Raw genomic sequence first — 18,350 nt, 5'->3', positions numbered from 1 at the left:
TAGGTATACGTCTGATTGCATGAATGCTGCATCTCTACACCACGTACAACAAGAGAATTGAAATGTTGCACTCCATTTGTGTATGATGAATTGAAATGCATTCTGCTGTCATATACAATTAAGTAGGACAAATAAATAAAATAATAATAATTTTAAAAAATATAAAACAAAATATAAAATAGTAAAAAAAAAATAGAAAAACCTCAGACTCAGGAGTGTACTACCTACATGGAACTTACTTTTAATCTGAAAATATAAATAGGTAAAAATTAAGGGAATCAAGGAAACCTGGAATTGTTGGATTATTGATTATGGTAATGTCTCACAGTTGTGTACACACATCAACATTTACCAAATTGTACACTTTATAGTTTTTGAATAATAATTATATCTAAATAAAGCTGTTAAATATTATGACATTGTAACTCAGTGATAAAATGCTTGCTTGGCATGGTGAGGCACTGGGTTCAATTCTCAGCACTGCATATAAATAAATAAACACAACAAAGGCCCATCAATGACTAAAAAAAATCTTTAAAAAAGTATGGTAAGTATGAGAAGTGGCAAGACTAAAATTTTCAGGAGTGGAAGGTTAGTTTAGAAAAATAGATGTGAGTCTAACTTTGAAGAAATTTAAACATTAGAATTTAGACTCTATTCTAGAGACCAAGTATTGGTATTTTTTTATAAAGTAGTATATAGCATATACTTTATGCTATGTATATCAAGAGCCAAAAATCAAATTTATCTCGAAATTATACATATTTGCTGTACAAAATTGGGTACTGAGTCACATTTAGCCAAATAACAATGATTTGCAATTCCTGCTTTAGAAAATAGAGCAAAATGGTCCTTCTTCATATTTAGAAATGTAACCTGTGTTAACTGTGGAGTGGACTTGAACAGGGATAAAATAGAGACAGGTAGACCTTAGATGAATGTAGTAGTCCTAGAGATGTGGATTTAAATTATAGATTCATATTACTGTGGAGAGAAGCTATAATAACTAGAATCATTGTAGGCAATGAAGGACTGAGCTGAGTATCTATATCTGTATAGCTTTTTCTAAAAGAAGCAAAAAACTGCCACATCAGGTAACTTTTAACTTTCCAACAGTAGTCTGTACACTACTGACACATGTTGGGAATTTTTCTTATCTTGGTTGCAAGCAATCAACCAAGAAATGCTTTGTTTATTTTGCTCTCTGGAAGCAGAAGCTTACATACCTTATAAACAGAAACAAGGGAGTAACAGAAAGAATAAAGGGTATATAAAAGTGCAGTGAAAAATTTTCAGAACATAAAGTACTGATATCCCATTTTCAGCAAAAATACAAGCAAGACCAAACCAAATGGATACACAGAATGCTCATTCCAAATAAAGTTCTTGTGATCTCACAGTGTTAGTAAATTCAGCATTTATTCATTTCACTCATTCAATTTTTCAAGCATTTATAAAAACTAAATATATACTTGCAATCTGCTATGTATTGTAAATACTAGAATGGTAATGCCCATTTCTGCTTTGTGGCAGTCACAGGAACTTAAGGGTACAGATACAATAAAACAGTTATGATCTATTGTGGTATGAGCTGATGAGGTTTAGGTTATATACTATTAATGTATGTTATACAAAGAAAATATAAATGGTATTTTAAGATTTTGTCAACAGAATTATTTGTGTGTATACATATATGTATATGTGCGCAGTAGCAAGAAAATCCAAATACACATAGATAATAATTTGAAATGGAAATCTGATTTTTAAATAGCTAGGTCACCTTGCAATATTTATCCTTTTTCTGTCATAGTTAAATCACTTTCAAGATACTAACTACTTTTATCTCTTACTTATTATGCAGTGATTCAGCAAGGAAAAAATTATAAATTTATAGTTAAGATAATGGTACCATGATCACAGTGTGCACTGAATACACATGTATGATTCTCTACGGAAATTTAGTTAACAGAGTAATCACACACTGTCCAATTCAATTAAATAATTATATATTGAGCACCTACTATATGACGTGCACTAAGCACTATGCCAACCTGTTCTCCCAGAGCTTATAGCCATCCAATAAGTATTTGCCAAAGAATAACTAATATGGATGGAAATGGCTGAGATTTATTGAGAAACTAAATTTTTCTAGGAAGTTAAGTATAGCTTTGTTAAAGAAGTGAGACCTAACTCCTGACCTGGAGTTAGCAAAACAGGTGGGTCAAAAGATGGTGATAGAGAAGAGGTTTTTCAACAGAAGAAAAGGCTCATAGCAGAAGAAAGAGCATGGTGAATTTATGGAAATTAAGGGAGCCCCTCAGCAACTCATTCATTTACTGCCCAATACTCATAGAGGGCTTTGAATGCCTGGCACTCTTCTAAGCCCTGGAGAAGCACTTCAGTAAGTAAAACAGACACAAATCTCTGTTTAATAGAGCTCACATCCTCATGAGGAATGGTTTCTAAAATTAAATATGTCATGTGTCAGGTATTGCTAAGTCATTTGGAAGCAAGAAAAACAAGCGAAGGGTAATATGGAATATTGTGGTATGGTGTAGCAGAAGTTGCAGTTTAAAAAGGGGATCATGCAAGGAAGCTTCACTGATACTATGTTGTTTAAAAAGAAGACCGGATATAAGGAGGGAGCAAGTCTTAAGCATAGTTGGATAAGAGCAATTGGTAAAAGCAAGCTTTCTAATATGCTCTCTGTGACAGAAACAAGCTTTTCTCTAAGCACAGAAGAAAATTCTAAGAGGAAATAGCATACTAGCTTAAAGCCTTTCATATAAGATGTATATGTTTAAAATGTTGTATTAGTTATCGCAAATAAATAAATAAAATTTTTGTTGGCATAAAAATTAAGCTAAGAGCATACTACTTTATATAATAAACAGTGTTTATAGCTAAAATTTGAAGAGCTGACAGAAGAAGGAAATATTTCTTATCTATATTTAAAATAATATTTAAGTGATATTAAAAATAACATTGGAATACTCTGAATTCAAGCTCTCCATTTAGATATACATATCTCTTTACATTGGTATTTAAATTTTTAATATTGTAATAGCTTAAAGATATTATTTAAGTTTCTCAAGAGGTTCCAATTTTGAAATTATTTGGAAATTAATAAAAACCCAAACATTTGGAACGGTAAATTGCATAATTAAGTAGAGAATATTTATTTAATGAAAAAATATAAATAAGTATGTTTTATTGAAAATTTTATGTTTTCTTAATAATCCTTTATAATAAATTCAAACTTAGAAATTGCAGGCTTTTAAGGAAATTTTAATTATGAAAATGTGAGCAAGGTTATCTATTATTTATATACTCTGAATTTCCACAGGTTTAGAGAAATATTTTGGTGACATAGTCCTTTTTCTTATTAACTTTTTAGCACTACCTTGTCATCAAGTTAGAGAAGAGACTGATGTTGGTGTTCATATGCCACCACTGCTTATTGATACTAATACTGGATAACTTCTTACTCTGTAAAATTAATAATTTATAGTTATCTTAAATTAATAGATCATTAAAAATATTTTATAAAAAGTAAGCAAACTATCAAAAATAACATAGTTCTACCATACAAAAATGAAAAAAAATAATGTGTATTTTTTTAGTTGTAGGTGGACACAATACCTTTAATTTATTTTTATGTGGTGCTGAGAGTTGAACCCAGTGCCTCACACATGCCAGGCAAGTGCTCTACCTGATGCACAGCCCCAGCCACCAGAAAAGAAAATTTAACCACTAACAGAGGTGTTAAAGACACATCAAGCCAAACTGGGGCTTTGTCCTTGCATACTTAGAAGGAATGAGGGGGAATGAAAATCTAAGTACACTTGAATCATATGATTTAGTTATTTAATGCCATCTCTCCAAACTCTACAAAATCATCTTTTTTACTGCCAATAATGGGCATCTTCTCACTTAGGTAAGCACTGATGTTTTGTGTGTATGTGCATGTTTGTATGTAAGGCTGAATCAATACATGCCTTAGGTACACTTTTAAAAATTAGCAAGCAACCTCAGCTAAAATATATCATGGTTGTGATACTAATATTGAATAGTTAATTACACATATTAGTAACATATATATTGACCTTTCTGTGTATATATGATGCTGAACTCTGATGTCTAAAGTATGTATAAATTAAAGTATGTTGTACAGAAGAACTCTAGCATAATAACTAAAAAGAAATTGTTTCTTCTGCTTTTACAGCTTGCAGACCAGGATTCTATAAAGCCTTTGCTGGTAACACAAAGTGTTCTAAATGCCCTCCGCATAGTTTAACCTACATGGAAGCAACATCTGTTTGTCAGTGTGAAAAGGGTTACTTCCGAGCTGTAAAAGATCCACCTTCTATGGCATGTACCAGTAAGTCTCTACATTTTGGATTTGCACATCCTGTTTCCAACCCTTTGGATTTCTTTATCTGAAATTAAAAAAAAAAATAAGTGAATGTACAAAATCCTGTATCATCAATGCCATTTGTCTTTGATAATAGTCAAGGAAAAAGCTGTCCTTTTCAGAATGGTTGTTTTCAAACACTTGTAAAGAAAGTGTTTACTCCTCAAAATTTATACTGATCCTCAATATACAAATACCAGAATTGGCATGAGGCTCTGCAGATCTTCCCTAACCAAAAATCTGTCTTTAAGAAATTTCAGTAGTTTAAGACTACATGAGAAATTATAAATAAAACCTCTGTTCTTTGCCTTGACGTTTTTAAGGCACACCAGTGTAGGAATATGAAGTTTTTTGTGTGAGGGAGAATCCAGAGGAAACTTTAAAAATCTTTGTAATTATTATGCAGAAAAGCTCTTTTCCATGGAATTTTCTTTAAAAGAATGTACTTTTAAGTTTGTCCACATTTCCCTTCACACTTCCTCTTCCGTTTTTTGGTTAGAGACAATAGAATATTAAATCTAAATGTGAGATCATTTTAATGCTTGTGTCTGAAATTTAAAATTATTTGTTGACTTCTCATATTCAAGTATGTGGAATATTTGAGCATTAATTTATAAACTAGAAATGGATGTATTAATGAATTTCTAGGTGAGGCAAAAGGAAAATGTCACCCCTTAGTTATAAAAAAACTTATTAAAATCATAAACAAGATATTTTAGTGAAACCTTGCTTTCATAGTGATAAATTTATACCAAAATGTTGCTTCTTTTATGTAATTCCACAAGAGCAAAAATAGATTGAGAATCATGTAATGTCACATTTTCTTTAGAGACAATGATGGAGATGGTCCATTTTTGAACTTGACTGATGCCATTTATAGATTTGTCTGCATTACTATAGATTTCATTGCAAAATGTTCTTGCAGCCAGGCGCAGTGATGCATGCCTGTGATCCCAGCAGCTTAGGAGGCTGAGGTAGGAGGATTGCAAGGTCAAAGCCAGCCTCAGCAATAGCAAGGCACTAAGCAACCCAGTGAGGCCTTGTCTCTAAAAACATATAAAGTAGGGCTGGGTATGTGGCTCAGTGGCTGCATACCCCTGAGTTCAGTCCCCAGTACCCGCCCCCCAAAAAGTTTTTGCAGATATATTTAATAAAAATTCAACACATTCATTAGCGATAATTTTTATTTTCTGATTGTAAATACTGAAAGACTTGTTTCTTCAGAAAATTACAACCTGAAAAATAACTACTTAGATTTTTTTTCCAGAGAAGATTTTAAATTTATAAGAAAGAAAATAAAGATTCTGAATATTGTTGGTTCTCATTTAATTGTGAAGATAGTTTTTAACAGAAAAACATTTTATTAGTAAAGATGTGTAATCCCTCTTTTATATTTACTGCATATTATTATATTATACTGTGGACAACACACTCCAGCTTAGCTAAAAGGAACTATTTCAAACAGCTGTAGTCCTGTGAGATGAGCATCCCTCAAAACCTATGTAGGACACTGAGCAAAGTCTCCTGAGTGACAGAGGAGAATCTTCTCTATTTATTGGCCATAAATTGAGGGCATCAATTGATTGCCATTCATAGAATCCTTCCAAGGTATAGTAGAGTAGGTAGCCGGGAAGGCTATCGTGTGGAGAGACTAGCTAAGGATATAAATATAGGATCAAACAATGTACATGAATCTGGAAAGTTATTCAATTTGTTGTTGAATCATATAGATGTATTTATCAGCTTATCATTTCTTTATTTCCCTTTTTAATGCTTGATAGTATAAATTACAGTTTAAAAATGCTAGCCTGCCTTTGTCAGACTAAGAGGAAGCAGAGAAATTTATGATTCTGTCATCTTTGGGCAGAGTTTTAGATAGGGAACAGTGTGCCATTTTTGCTATTGGGGAGAGAAAAACAATTTTCTTGCTCGCTCACTCTCTCTCTCTCTCTCTCTCTCTCTCTCACAGGGATTTCAGCAATGACAGACCCCTGTAACATAAGATAGATTAACGAGAGAAAAGCAAAGGTTAAACAAGTGGAATTGATTCAGGCTAAAATGCCGTTTTTAACTGAAACAAGAATGCAGGGTATTCGAAGGGGTCAATATGGGGCAGGTGCTCAGAAAAGCATCAGAAGCCAAGTCTGTAGTGTAGGTTTAGGTCACAGCTTTCCTTAGGGTAAGAGTGTCTGATGGTTTAGTCATCCTTATCTTCCCCAAAAGATAGACACCCTTACAAAAGGAGGTTTTCCATATGAATGTACATTTTCCTTAGGAAAGAGTAACTCTGCTTTCAAAGCTTTTCCTATACCTGCAATTTCTCAAAATAATCAGCTCAAAGCCAAACAAAAAAATTTTATGCCAAAGAGGCATATTTTGGAGTGGCATATGCTGCCTCCTAAATTGTCATCAGGGATCAAGATAAAGAACCTCCAAAGAAAGGTGAAATGTGGAATCTTAATCAGGTTTCCCTAGTTCAGCCATAGAAAAATCTCTTCTGAAGCCTCTTCTGTTATTTCCTTGAGGACTTCCTTCACTTGTTTAGCAAAGATTTAGCATAGTGTATATAGCAAGTGCACTTCCTTTCACAGCTAGGTTATCTGAGAGTGAATCTTGGTACTTATTAGGTAGGAAAAGTTGGGTGAATTACTTAGTCTCTCTTAATCTCAGTTGCACTCTAGATAGTAATAACAATATATACCTTTTACTGCTGTCGTGATTATTAAGTTATTTGAAAAGTACTTAAAAATGATACTTTGCATGTAGCAGATTCTACATACACATAAATGTTTGTTAAAGTAAGTTGTTATTTGATGACTTATTTTGAAAAGTTTCTAATAAAGTATTTAATAGTTGAATACTAATTTACGTTGAGACTATTATGCTGGGCTCACAGCTTCCATAATTTCTATTCCTCCCATCTAAAAAAAGGAAATACTCAATTTTTAAGCCCATTCACAAGATATATTAAGCTCTATGTCTTTAAGCCTATCTGGAACCATTAATGTTTTCTGATTCATACTCTGACTAATACTGAGACACCTACAATATATGTAGAATAAGCAAGGACCATGAACTCCAAAACACATCATATCTCCTAAAAATTAAATGATTAGATTGTGAAGAAGAAAATTAAAAAAACAACACATTAGGAGGTCATTGTGTTATAAGGCTGGGGCCTGCTCTGCAGAGTGGGGGCAATTACTCTTGTCCTTTCTGATTCTCATGACTCCACAGAAAAGAATTTGAGTGAAACACAGAATAGTAAGCAAAAGTTTAATAGACTAAGATGTGAGTGTAGCTTACAGCATAGGAACTACATAGACCACCTAAAGAGAGGATTATATGGTGCTCACAATTTTGGAATTTTTAAGAAAACCGAGTTCCCTGTTTTATCTAATTTTTCATCTTCTTAATTGGTTTATGCTATACTTTGAATAGGACCACCGAGTTTTCTTTGTGAAGGTCTTGATGTTTTGGCTATTGGGATGATTTGAGGATTGTGACATAGTTCTAATAAGGTTGGGTCCTGGAAACTTGGCTACAAGAGATAATGATGACATGATCACTTGGTCTGGAAACTGGGAAACTGTAGTTTTTCTTAATTAAGGTTGGGGGAGGTTTTGATATACCAGGTGCCATCTTCCAGGTACTTGTCTGTAAGTTAAGTCTCCTGTGGTTTTCAGTTGTCCTTCATTGGCCTTTCCCCTATCCACCTGTTCATGGCTAACTACCCTACCCAACAATTGAACAATTGGACTTAAGATGTCCACGGTAAATACAGCAAGATGTAGAACTTTTGAGTCTGAGAATCCAACAAGTTATCAAATATTCCTGTTTTTCATTAAATGCAAACAATAGCCAAATTTTAATAGATACAAATTCCATTAACTTCCAGATCCTCTGTCTCTATAGCACTTAAAACATTGCTTTCAGAGAACCTTGTAGGCGTTTAAAAGTAAACATTTCTCCCTTAGTACTGGGGCAAGGAGAAAGGTAACTAAGATTTTTGAATGTATGGTTACTATATTTTTTTAATTAAAGATGGAAATATTGGAAATGGATGATATTTAGCCAATAAATGGCCTAGCAGGAAAAGATTTCACACATAGGTGGTAAACCCCAGGGCCACAATGGCCCTAATATTTTCCAATTCCAGAGAAATAAGTTGGAGGATTAAATGGAGAGGATTTGGACATTTTATTACCCATGTGCACTTCAGCAGTGGTGAGAGTAGAGGGCAAGATAAAATGGAAAGTCACAGGGCCCAGGATGTAGCTTTGTGGCAGAGTGCTTCCCTAGCATGCACAAAGCCCTGGATTCAATCCCCAGTGTCAAACTTCTCTTTGCCTCCCCCTGCCTAATGGCTTTTCTAAGAATCTCTTCTCAACAGTGATTTCACAGAATATTAATAAATGAAAAGAAAAAGAAAAGGAAAGCCACACTGCTCCCACAAGCAAGGGGAATATTCAGGATAGATTACATGCCTACAGTGCAGATAGATTTCAGATGTTTTGTGAGTACATTTCTTTAAGATTGGAGACAAGGGAAGTGCCCATTGCCCCTCTCTATTTTCTTCTTTACTATATTCTCATTATCTCACTGCCAATACCAAAAAAAAAAAAAAATTCCTAGGCACTGACTAGTGTTTACCCCAATGATAGGTATAGTGAGTGAACATATAATGGATATGACTTTAAAAAACCCTAAAATCCCTGTTTCCCAACGTCTCCCTAAAAAAACAATAACCCCAAATTTTCTGGTACAACAGGGCATGTGATTTCACGATTAAGACTTTTATTATCTCTTTGGTTTTGTAAATCTGAGACATATATGTGATTTATCAACATAATGCATTTTATGTATTTCAAATGACTGCAATCTGAAAACTAAATGTCTTGTGTTCATGTCTAATCTCTCAGATTGTGGGAGTGAGCTGCTCTTTCAACCTTCTGTCGACCTGGCTGTTATTACTTATTTCTTGTCTTAAGTTTTGTTTCTACTAACTCCTTCCTTGCAACATACAATGCACAAATTTCTATCATTAAATATGCTTCTGGTTTGGTTTTTCTTTCCTCTAAAACAAACACTTTGGAAAAGCAGTCACTTTAGTGCTTTCTTTTTGCTTTTAATGTTCTCTTAAGTTATTGCATCTAGACTTTTACTGCTCACTCTACTGCAGCTGGATTTTTATTCCTGCCATTATAAACATCTAAGAAGATCACCAATGATGTTCATTGCCATTTTGTATCAGAAACTCTTTTTCTCCATTATTCATGACATTTAACTCTGCTAAACACTCTTTTCATGGAAAATGTGTCTTCTCTTTTACTCTAAAACATTGCAACTCCATTTCACCCTCCTAGTTTTATGAGCATTTTTTCTGTTGCCTTTGATGGTTTCTCTTCTTTTGCTCACCTGTTAAATATTGAATCTCCTCTTGTTCCCTTCTTTACATTCTTGACACATGTTCTCTTTCTCTCCCATAGTTTCAAATCCATCCATAGATTAGTGATGCTCATATTTTTGTCTACATCCTAGAGAGGTCTCCTGAAATCCAAAGTCTTCTTATCAACTGATTATGGGATCTGATGACCTTGATGTCTGTGGAAGCCATCCCACCCCTCTGAATTTGTATCACTTCATACTCCCTTTGTTTATTAAACCATTACACTTCAAAGACACTGAGCTTATTTTCCTTTTTGAAAGTGGTTTCTTCTACTTGACTGCGTTCTATATAATATTTCTTATGAGTGTTTTCTTTAGCTATTCAGGATCACATATCAGCTCTTAACATGGGCACTTTTTCACCACCCATTCAAAAATAGAATCCATTCTACTTATACTTTTTTTGTCATTGTGTCTTATGATATGTGGATTATATAATTCTTTGAAAAGCACCTGGTTTATTTATAAACTTGCTTCCTTGTTTATTGTCATTCTTCCCACACTTGATGACAAAGATCTTGGGCTCAGAGATGTTCTTTCTAAACTGCATCTTATCTACTCAGAATAACAACTGGCATATAGGAGGCACTAAATATTTGATGATAAAACTAATAACTTCAAGCTTAACCTGCCAAAGCTAGTTTCATTGCTTTCTGCCTTGACTTGCTCATCTACCCTGGCTCTTTTTTTCTTATCCCAATGAATCCTCCTTTGGTCATGCTTCCAAGCATAAACATTTCCCCTGCTCCTTCTCCTGACATGTTCTATCATTTCTCCTTTTTAGCATATCATCTCTCCATTCCTTCACATCAGTTTCTAGCTCATGAATTAGTCAAATTCTTTGATTCTCTATTGGGTTAATTTAATCTACTGGCAAGTATCCTTCTAACTCTCCCAAATAATTTTCCATATAATTACTTACTACTATATTTAAAACAAAAACAAAGAACAACTCGAAAACTTGATCATATTCCCATTTCTAAATAAAGACTGCCCAAACCCCAATGCTCTTTGCCCAAATTGTACTTCAATTAAAAAAAAAAATACAAGGTCAAGGCTCAGTCTGCCTCCACCTCTCCTTTAACTACATAAACATTTCTGAAACAGTCCTTATGTGCACTTTCACCAACAGCATGCTTGTAGATTCGAACCCATTTCTTTTTTAAAAAAATAATTCATTATATTCCATTTGCATGAACTAAAAGATATGCAGAGGAAATTAGGAATAAGAAATTTAAACTAAAATATGGAATGTCTTCTCTGATATCTGAATCTATTTCTTACACTCTTCACCTTATTTCTCAGGTGACTCCTTAATATATGTCCTGTACTTATGAGTTGAGCCATGGAGGACCCTCTGAAGTATCAGTTCTCAGTCAATTATGGTGGTTTCTGAGAGCTGTTTGGAGCACAGGAGACCCTGCTGCTTGCCAAAAAGTCCTTTATCAAAATAACCATCTAAGAGTTTTCCAGGCCCAAAGGGAAAATACTCACTGCAGTTGGAGAAACAAAGTAGAACAAAAAGAGTTGCTAAAAAAGTACTTATCAAGCAGAAAAGGCTGAAATTGGAAAGATACAGAGAAATGGAGTAAGAGTACAAGGGTGAATGAGTGAGATACTAGAAAAAATATATGTAATTCCATGATCTGAGCATTTCTACCTTGATATTTCTCATGTGTTTAAATTAATAGAGTAACTTTAAAAGAAAAACAGCTACTATTTGGTACTGGAAGATTCAATTATTTAACAAAAATTTATGTTACTTAGAAAAGTTTAAACAAAAAACATAAATCAAATGTGTGCAAAATTCTTATACACACCATTAAGGATTTTGTTTTGTTGTGATTATCTAAACATGTAATCAAATGCCTTGTGAGTAAAAACAATTTCTTGCAACTTCTTTCCTAATACACAGGCAAATATCCATGTCTTTGTATTTGGTATACAATGACAGTGATTGTGAAGAAAGCGTAAAACTTCAATTTACTTTTGCTCTAAAGCTAACATTGTAAAGCATGGCTCCTTTATTGCTGGAATAATTGGCCACTTTAGAAAGTCATTATTCTCTCACTCTTCTTTTGAGTAGAATAAATAAATAGTGGTTTAGATGCAGCAGGAGAGGAGTTCTTTCCACTTGTCAGCTGCTTTACTTAGGTCCCCCACTTTATGGTGAATACAGGATGCTCACAATACATACACACCAGCTCAGTGTGCTATGTCTGTTCCCACCCCCCATCTCTCTATTTATTTTTCTTTCTTTTGTAAATTTAAATTTTGCATGAAGGAAACCATTCTGGCTCCTTGATTTTCCATCTCTCAATAAAAAAGCACAACTACTTGGATGGGTGATACATGTAACCACATGGTAGCATGCATAATTTTACAAAGACCAGAAAAGGAGTAGTTGCAAAAATGTGTTTTATTACCTCTAGAAGGCTAGAGGTATTTTATACTTGTCCTATAATAGAAAGTATTTTATACTTGTCTTCTTATAGAAAATAATTCTAAATATTCACTCATTCTATTGCAGTGTTATATTTTAAAAATTAAAATGGCCCAACATTCCTGAGTAGAACTTGTATGTAATGAATCCTAGTTTTGTCAGCATAGATGACTAAAGAAGATGTCTTTTTAGTATCATGGAGTTTTTAAGCACAATGACTTTAATTTTTTATTTCAGCAGATATTCTTTTACCAATTACTTGGGAAAGGTTCTTTTATAAGAAGATATATTAAAACGATATTCTACTGCTGTTGAAGAATTGAGTTACCACTTCTTGCCAGTATGAATTTATTCATATCCTCTGCAGTAGAAACTCCAAGAGGACTGTCCCAATCAATATCATCTTTTTTCCTTTTACACTTGATTTGAACAGTTATAACAAATCTCTGTAATCCTGAAAATTGGTTATTCCGAGGCTAGTATTAAGATGTAGGATGTTGTTGTTTTTCCTACATTTATAAGTTGAGTTACCATTTTGGAATCTTTTCAAGTTATAATTATGCCCATACTCTATGATGTAGAAATTTGGGGATACAAATATTTCCTTTTCAAGTTTTCAAGTGTCTGCAGAACTGAATTTTTGGAAGATTTTATTCACTCCTCAATGGCAATGGGTAGAGCAAGATGGTAGCTGCCCATTCTGTTATGGGTGTTTATTAGTTCAGCACCAAGATTAAAATATTCTATTCTGGTGCTATTGATTTTCATATCATGTAGCAGTACCCTTAATCAGTAACCAGACTCTTACAAAGATTATAATCTTGAACTCTCTGCTTTCCAATATTTGTTAAAATTTGTACTCTTGGAAATATAATTCTTTGAGGTTTACACGTAACCATGCATATTATTCATTCCTTTAGTTAAAAGTACATGTTACCTTTGGATCCAGCTGGATCATAATATTTGTGAATATTAATGCAAGTACTTAAATTTAATATTTAGATTATTTGCAAAATTATGGGGAGGTTTACAGCTACTTGATAGGGTTATTATGATTGAATAAAATAAATCACAGAAAATACCAAATGTACTCTTTAACATTAGCTATGTTTCTTGAATACATGCCTAACAGGTTTAAAAGTGATTCTGCCAGGCACAATGGCACATGCCTGTAATCCAAGTAGATTGGGAGGCTGAATCAGGAGGATCACAAGTTCAAAAACAGCTTCATAAACTTAGTGAGACCCTGTCTCAAAATAAATAAAACTGGATGAGGATTAAGAACTTCTGGATTCAATCCTTAGTTTCCCCTCCAAAAAAAGTGACCAATTCTGCCTTAGGATAGCAGGGAGTTTTCATAAAGAGGGTTGCACCTAAATCCAAACATGAAGAATCAGTAGGAGTTTCCCACAAAGCAAAAAGAGGTAAAAGCAATTTAGGAACAGCATGTGTAGAAGCAATGAGAAGCAGAAAAAAGGGATAAGAAGCTAAGAAATGGCCAGGGCCTGCTTATGAACACTTACATATAAAACTGTGTAGTTTAGATCTTATTTTAGAAATTAATGATACTTTGTCTATTTGTTTCTTTTTGATATTTGTTTTCTTTAATTATGAATTTTAGGAATAATAGAAAATCAAAAAATCATACAAATCTTTAATCGTGGTACTATTAGTACACTAATGGATAAAAAATTAATTTATTTACTGAAAGTAGGTATAAAAATATTGAAGATAATGAGAAGCCATCTGTTTTTACATAGAATGCAAAGGATATGAAGTATACATGCTGCTGAATTTTGAGGAATATTTACCTTGAAAACTTAAATTTTAATTGGTCTTTCATAAATAAAATTATTAAATGCTCTAAGGATTATTAAGGGTGTCTCTTCTAAGAAAAACACAATTCTTACTGATTTTGTGTTTTAAAAATTCATATTTGACAATACTTTGAAATAAAAGAACAACATAAAATACTTTTTTAATATTTATTTGCCACACATTCTGTCTCTAGGCAGAGCACAATGTGGTAGAGTTTAAAAACAAATCTAAATGTAAAACAGTGATACATCATTCTAAGCTAAATAGCTTCATGAGTTTCACATAATATTTGGACCTATATATTAACCTCAATGAATGGATATACTTCATTCATAGTGTCCACGTTAGAGTTTCAGTTTTGTCATTAATTGACATAATTTTCCAAATATCTAATTAAAAAATAAATTATGCATAGAGCAAGAAGTGGTTTAGAGGGGGAAGATACAAAATTTTATTTACAAATGATTCTATTATATACATTTTTAAAAGATTACATTCAAAGCATGTTAGATTTACAATATGACTATAAATAAAAGTTAAAATTAATAGTGACACAATGGGTAAATGTTTTAAATTGTGTCTTTTTGTAAACATAGAAACATATTTTAATACAATATTAATGTCTAAGATTGTACTATTTTATTTGTACCAATGTATTTATTTTCCTTTTGTAAATACTACAGTCTTACTCATTTGCGAAAGTATTTACGTAAACATTTTTAAATAGTTCAGTATGTGTTTTTAATGTTTCTTTGACTCAGGTTAGCATACCTCCTTCATAAGCTCAAACATGAATAAATTTGCTTTCTATTAGGAAACTGTACCAGTGCTTCCTGGTTAGTCATTAAACTAATGAAGGTAGTAACTTAAGAACCGGTGAAATAGAATTTAAAACAACACTCTTTCATAACTTTCTATCCTCAGATCAAAACTTTTTTTGTTCTTAAGATCAAAAAAAATGCATCAGCAAACCACCATTAGCAATAGAGTTAAAAATGTGAGCAATACTTTTTCAATTAATATGAAAAAGGCCCATTTATCAGTTAACATAGTTTATAATTATAAACATAAAATATAAATTTACACCATGTGAAGCAGTATCTGAGATATTACCCTTAAGCTTGTTCTTCTCCTGATTTAGCCTTTATTTAAGGATGTTCTGCACAGTGCTAGTATCCCTCCAGTTGCTTTTGGGAAAATAAGATCTTATGAACAAATGTTGTGGAAATGTTAGAGTCAACAAAGTGAAGCAATTTTGTTACATTTTGTCTCAAGCATCAGTCTGCCAGTGGAGTCTTACTCAAGCACTGAACTCAATTTGATTTGGTGTCACTTGGGATTAAACACACTGTACAGATATATTTGAGGAACACATTGATGTTTTTAAAATTTTACATAAAAACTGAAAACAAAATAAAGTGGAATAAAAATCATGTATGATTTGTTTCTGCTATTCAGGAAGATGGGAGCCTGCCATGCCAAAGGCGGGCAGGGAAGAGACACTATTGCTAGAAGCTTCTCATAAGTTTCACTGTTAAAAAACTATTTCTTTATTCTTTAGAAGTGTTAAGAGGAAATCAAAATTGAAGCAAAGAAGTGTTTTCTAGTAGAAACACTAGTAGAAAATAACATTAGAGATAAACTAATAGAAGTAATACAGTTAGACTTATTGTATGAGGAGTTTGAAAACTTGCTAGTTGCAAATTAGAAAAATTGCCATTTTTCTTGTAAAGTTAGTCTGAAGAGTGAAGGGTGGAGAATTTTTTCATAGGTGAATTGTTTGTTTTGTTGAAGAAAAAAAATCAACATGAGGAAATCCCTGAAAGTTTTCAATACAGATGTCTCCAAAAGGATTATTTCTGCCAGGTTATTTTTTCAACATGTCACATAATCTTTGTATAATTTACAAATGATAACAAAGCAATCAGGCCACATTCATAAAAGCCCAGTGACACATAATTTAGTGAATCTGAGGATTAGAATTAATTGTCTCTCTTTGTTCCAAGTTCTAAATCTTAGTAAATGATTCACTGCATGTCATTACAGCTTAATATTTGCATGAAATCACAGTTTAGCTGGCATAATTTAACAGCAATTAAAAAGCTATTTAATCGTCATGCAAATTGGTATGAGGGCCCTTGAGTAAGAGGGGTGTCGGTCTTTCTGTTTTTTTTCTAAGTATCTCCAGGCTGACGGTTATATACTTGTAGACACCCATAACATAATTGATAACATTCTCCCTAGTCGTGGAGATATAAGTGAATAATAATTCATGTTTTCCATTATAAATAAGAGGAAAAACTAACAATATGAATATGTCATTCTGCAGGAAGACATTATTATGATAATGATAATGCATTTTTATCTCCCAGGCATAAGTCTAGGTTGAAGGTAAAAACCACTTTTGCCCCTGTGCTCAAGTTCATTATTTTCTCCATGTTTTCCTTATTGAAGGCAGACATTTCTCTAAACCCTCTGGAATACAAAATGGCATAAATCTGGACACCCAGCACCTTTTAGAAACACTACCCATCACATTTCTAGGTCTAGCTGTGGATAACATGAATACAGGTGGCTAAGGAACCTATCCTACAGATTGCTGAAATGAGGATCTAGCAGAAAGAAAAAGGAAAATATAACACTTCTTCATACTTCAAAGCCAATCACATGGATTTATAGCTAATATTCTACTTTAACTCTGAGTTACAGATCTCACTGCTGTTTCCCCTCTTATTCAGACCATTGCAGTTGAAATGTTATTCTTAAAACACATTCCTTCCATGCATAAAATCTGTTTTTTCCTGTTGTGCATAGGAGTATTTCCATGTTCATTTCAGTGAGTTTAGTAGTCCAGCATAATATAGCCTTTTCCTGTTCCATAAAACTCATTCCACATACTCTAGCCACATTGCTTTTCTGCCAGTCCCATGACTATTTAAAGATCTTTCCTGACAGAAAATGATAGCCTTTTAATTTCTAACATTCCTCCCATTCCTCTGCACACCCTTCCCCTCATACCTACAGGGCTTCCATAGAATGTTACTAAAAGTGGGAGTCCTACTGAAAGTTTTTATTTCAATTCCCATCCTTTAATTTCTATGATTATATTTTTTATAATTCACATTTCATTTGTTTTTTATATGCATATGTTTATCTAACCAGTCCATTAAATGTAAATAAAAAGAAAGAAAGAAAGAAAGAAAGAAAGAAAGAAAGAAAGAAAGAATAAAGTCTGCCATGTTTTACCACTCGGAGTTGAAAATCTAGCATAGTATCTACCTCATAGTAGTCACTAAACAAAATATTTATTTAATGAATGAATGACTATAGCTTGAAATCCAAAAGAAGCCTACACAAAATTCTAATTTCTAGAGAGCATGTTGCAGAAAAACTCTTTTCCATTTTCTAAGTAGATTTTCTTGGCCACAGAAATTTAGAGAGTTGATTTAGATTTCTTAAAACAAATCCTTTCAAATTATGGCACAAATATGTTGTTTGTTCAGCCACTTGTACAGTGAGTTATTTTTTAAAATATTAATTGTAAGCGCTGCTCTCACAGCCTATGAATTCAGTGGTGCTTCACACAGAGCCCTTAGCACAGTGCCTGACACTGAGAAGACCTTCAGGTAATATATGATCAGTGAATGATAGGAAACTGAAGTTTGAAGGACTCAGATAAGTCTAAATGATTATTGGCATAATTTTAAAAGGATGGGCTAATGAAAGGTTGTTAAGGATTCTACATAGTGTGATCTGTCTGGAAAACTAGGGAGAAAAAAAATGCTCGCTCACTCCTAGACAGTTTCGTTTAGGCTGCTTTATGATAAGAGAATTGTGCACGTTTCTTTTAGGGGCAGACATTTAGTGACATAATTATTTGTGTTTATTAAAGGTCTATTGACCATATATTATTTTTTTTGAGAGAGAGAGAGAGAGAGAGTTTTAATATTTTCTTTTTTAGTTTTCGGTGGACACAGCATCTTTATTGTATTTTTATGTGGTGCTGAGGATCAAACCCAGCGCCCCGTGCATGCCAGGCGAGCGCGCTACCGCTTGAGCCACATCCCCGCCCTGACCATATATTATTTATAGCTCCTTTTCACCCCTGCCATATTATGCTTATATATCTTCAAATAGGCAAGGCACTCATAAAGGGTTTCTGCTGCCCCAATTTCCATTTCTCTTTTTCATTTTCTGCCCTCTCTAAATTCATGTTCATTTATTCTC

At 33.2% G+C, this 18,350-nt stretch overlaps 1 protein-coding gene across 1 annotated transcript in view; it reads left to right on the top strand.

Moving 5' to 3' along the window:
* The window catches only part of Epha6 (EPH receptor A6), an 800,746-nt gene that overhangs the window by 333,981 nt on the left and 448,415 nt on the right, over positions 1-18,350 (top strand). The window contains exon 4 of the mRNA XM_048803856.1: positions 4,226-4,381. Within this exon, the coding sequence (XP_048659813.1) occupies positions 4,226-4,381 (156 nt within the window). The remainder of the gene's footprint in view (positions 1-4,225; positions 4,382-18,350) is intronic.

Source organism: Marmota marmota, unplaced genomic scaffold, assembly GCF_001458135.2.
Source record: "Marmota marmota marmota unplaced genomic scaffold, marMar, whole genome shotgun sequence".
Taxonomy (NCBI): Eukaryota; Metazoa; Chordata; class Mammalia; order Rodentia; family Sciuridae; genus Marmota; species Marmota marmota.
The sequence above is the reverse complement of the archived record's forward strand: the minus strand, read 5'-3'. Positions and strand labels throughout refer to the sequence as shown.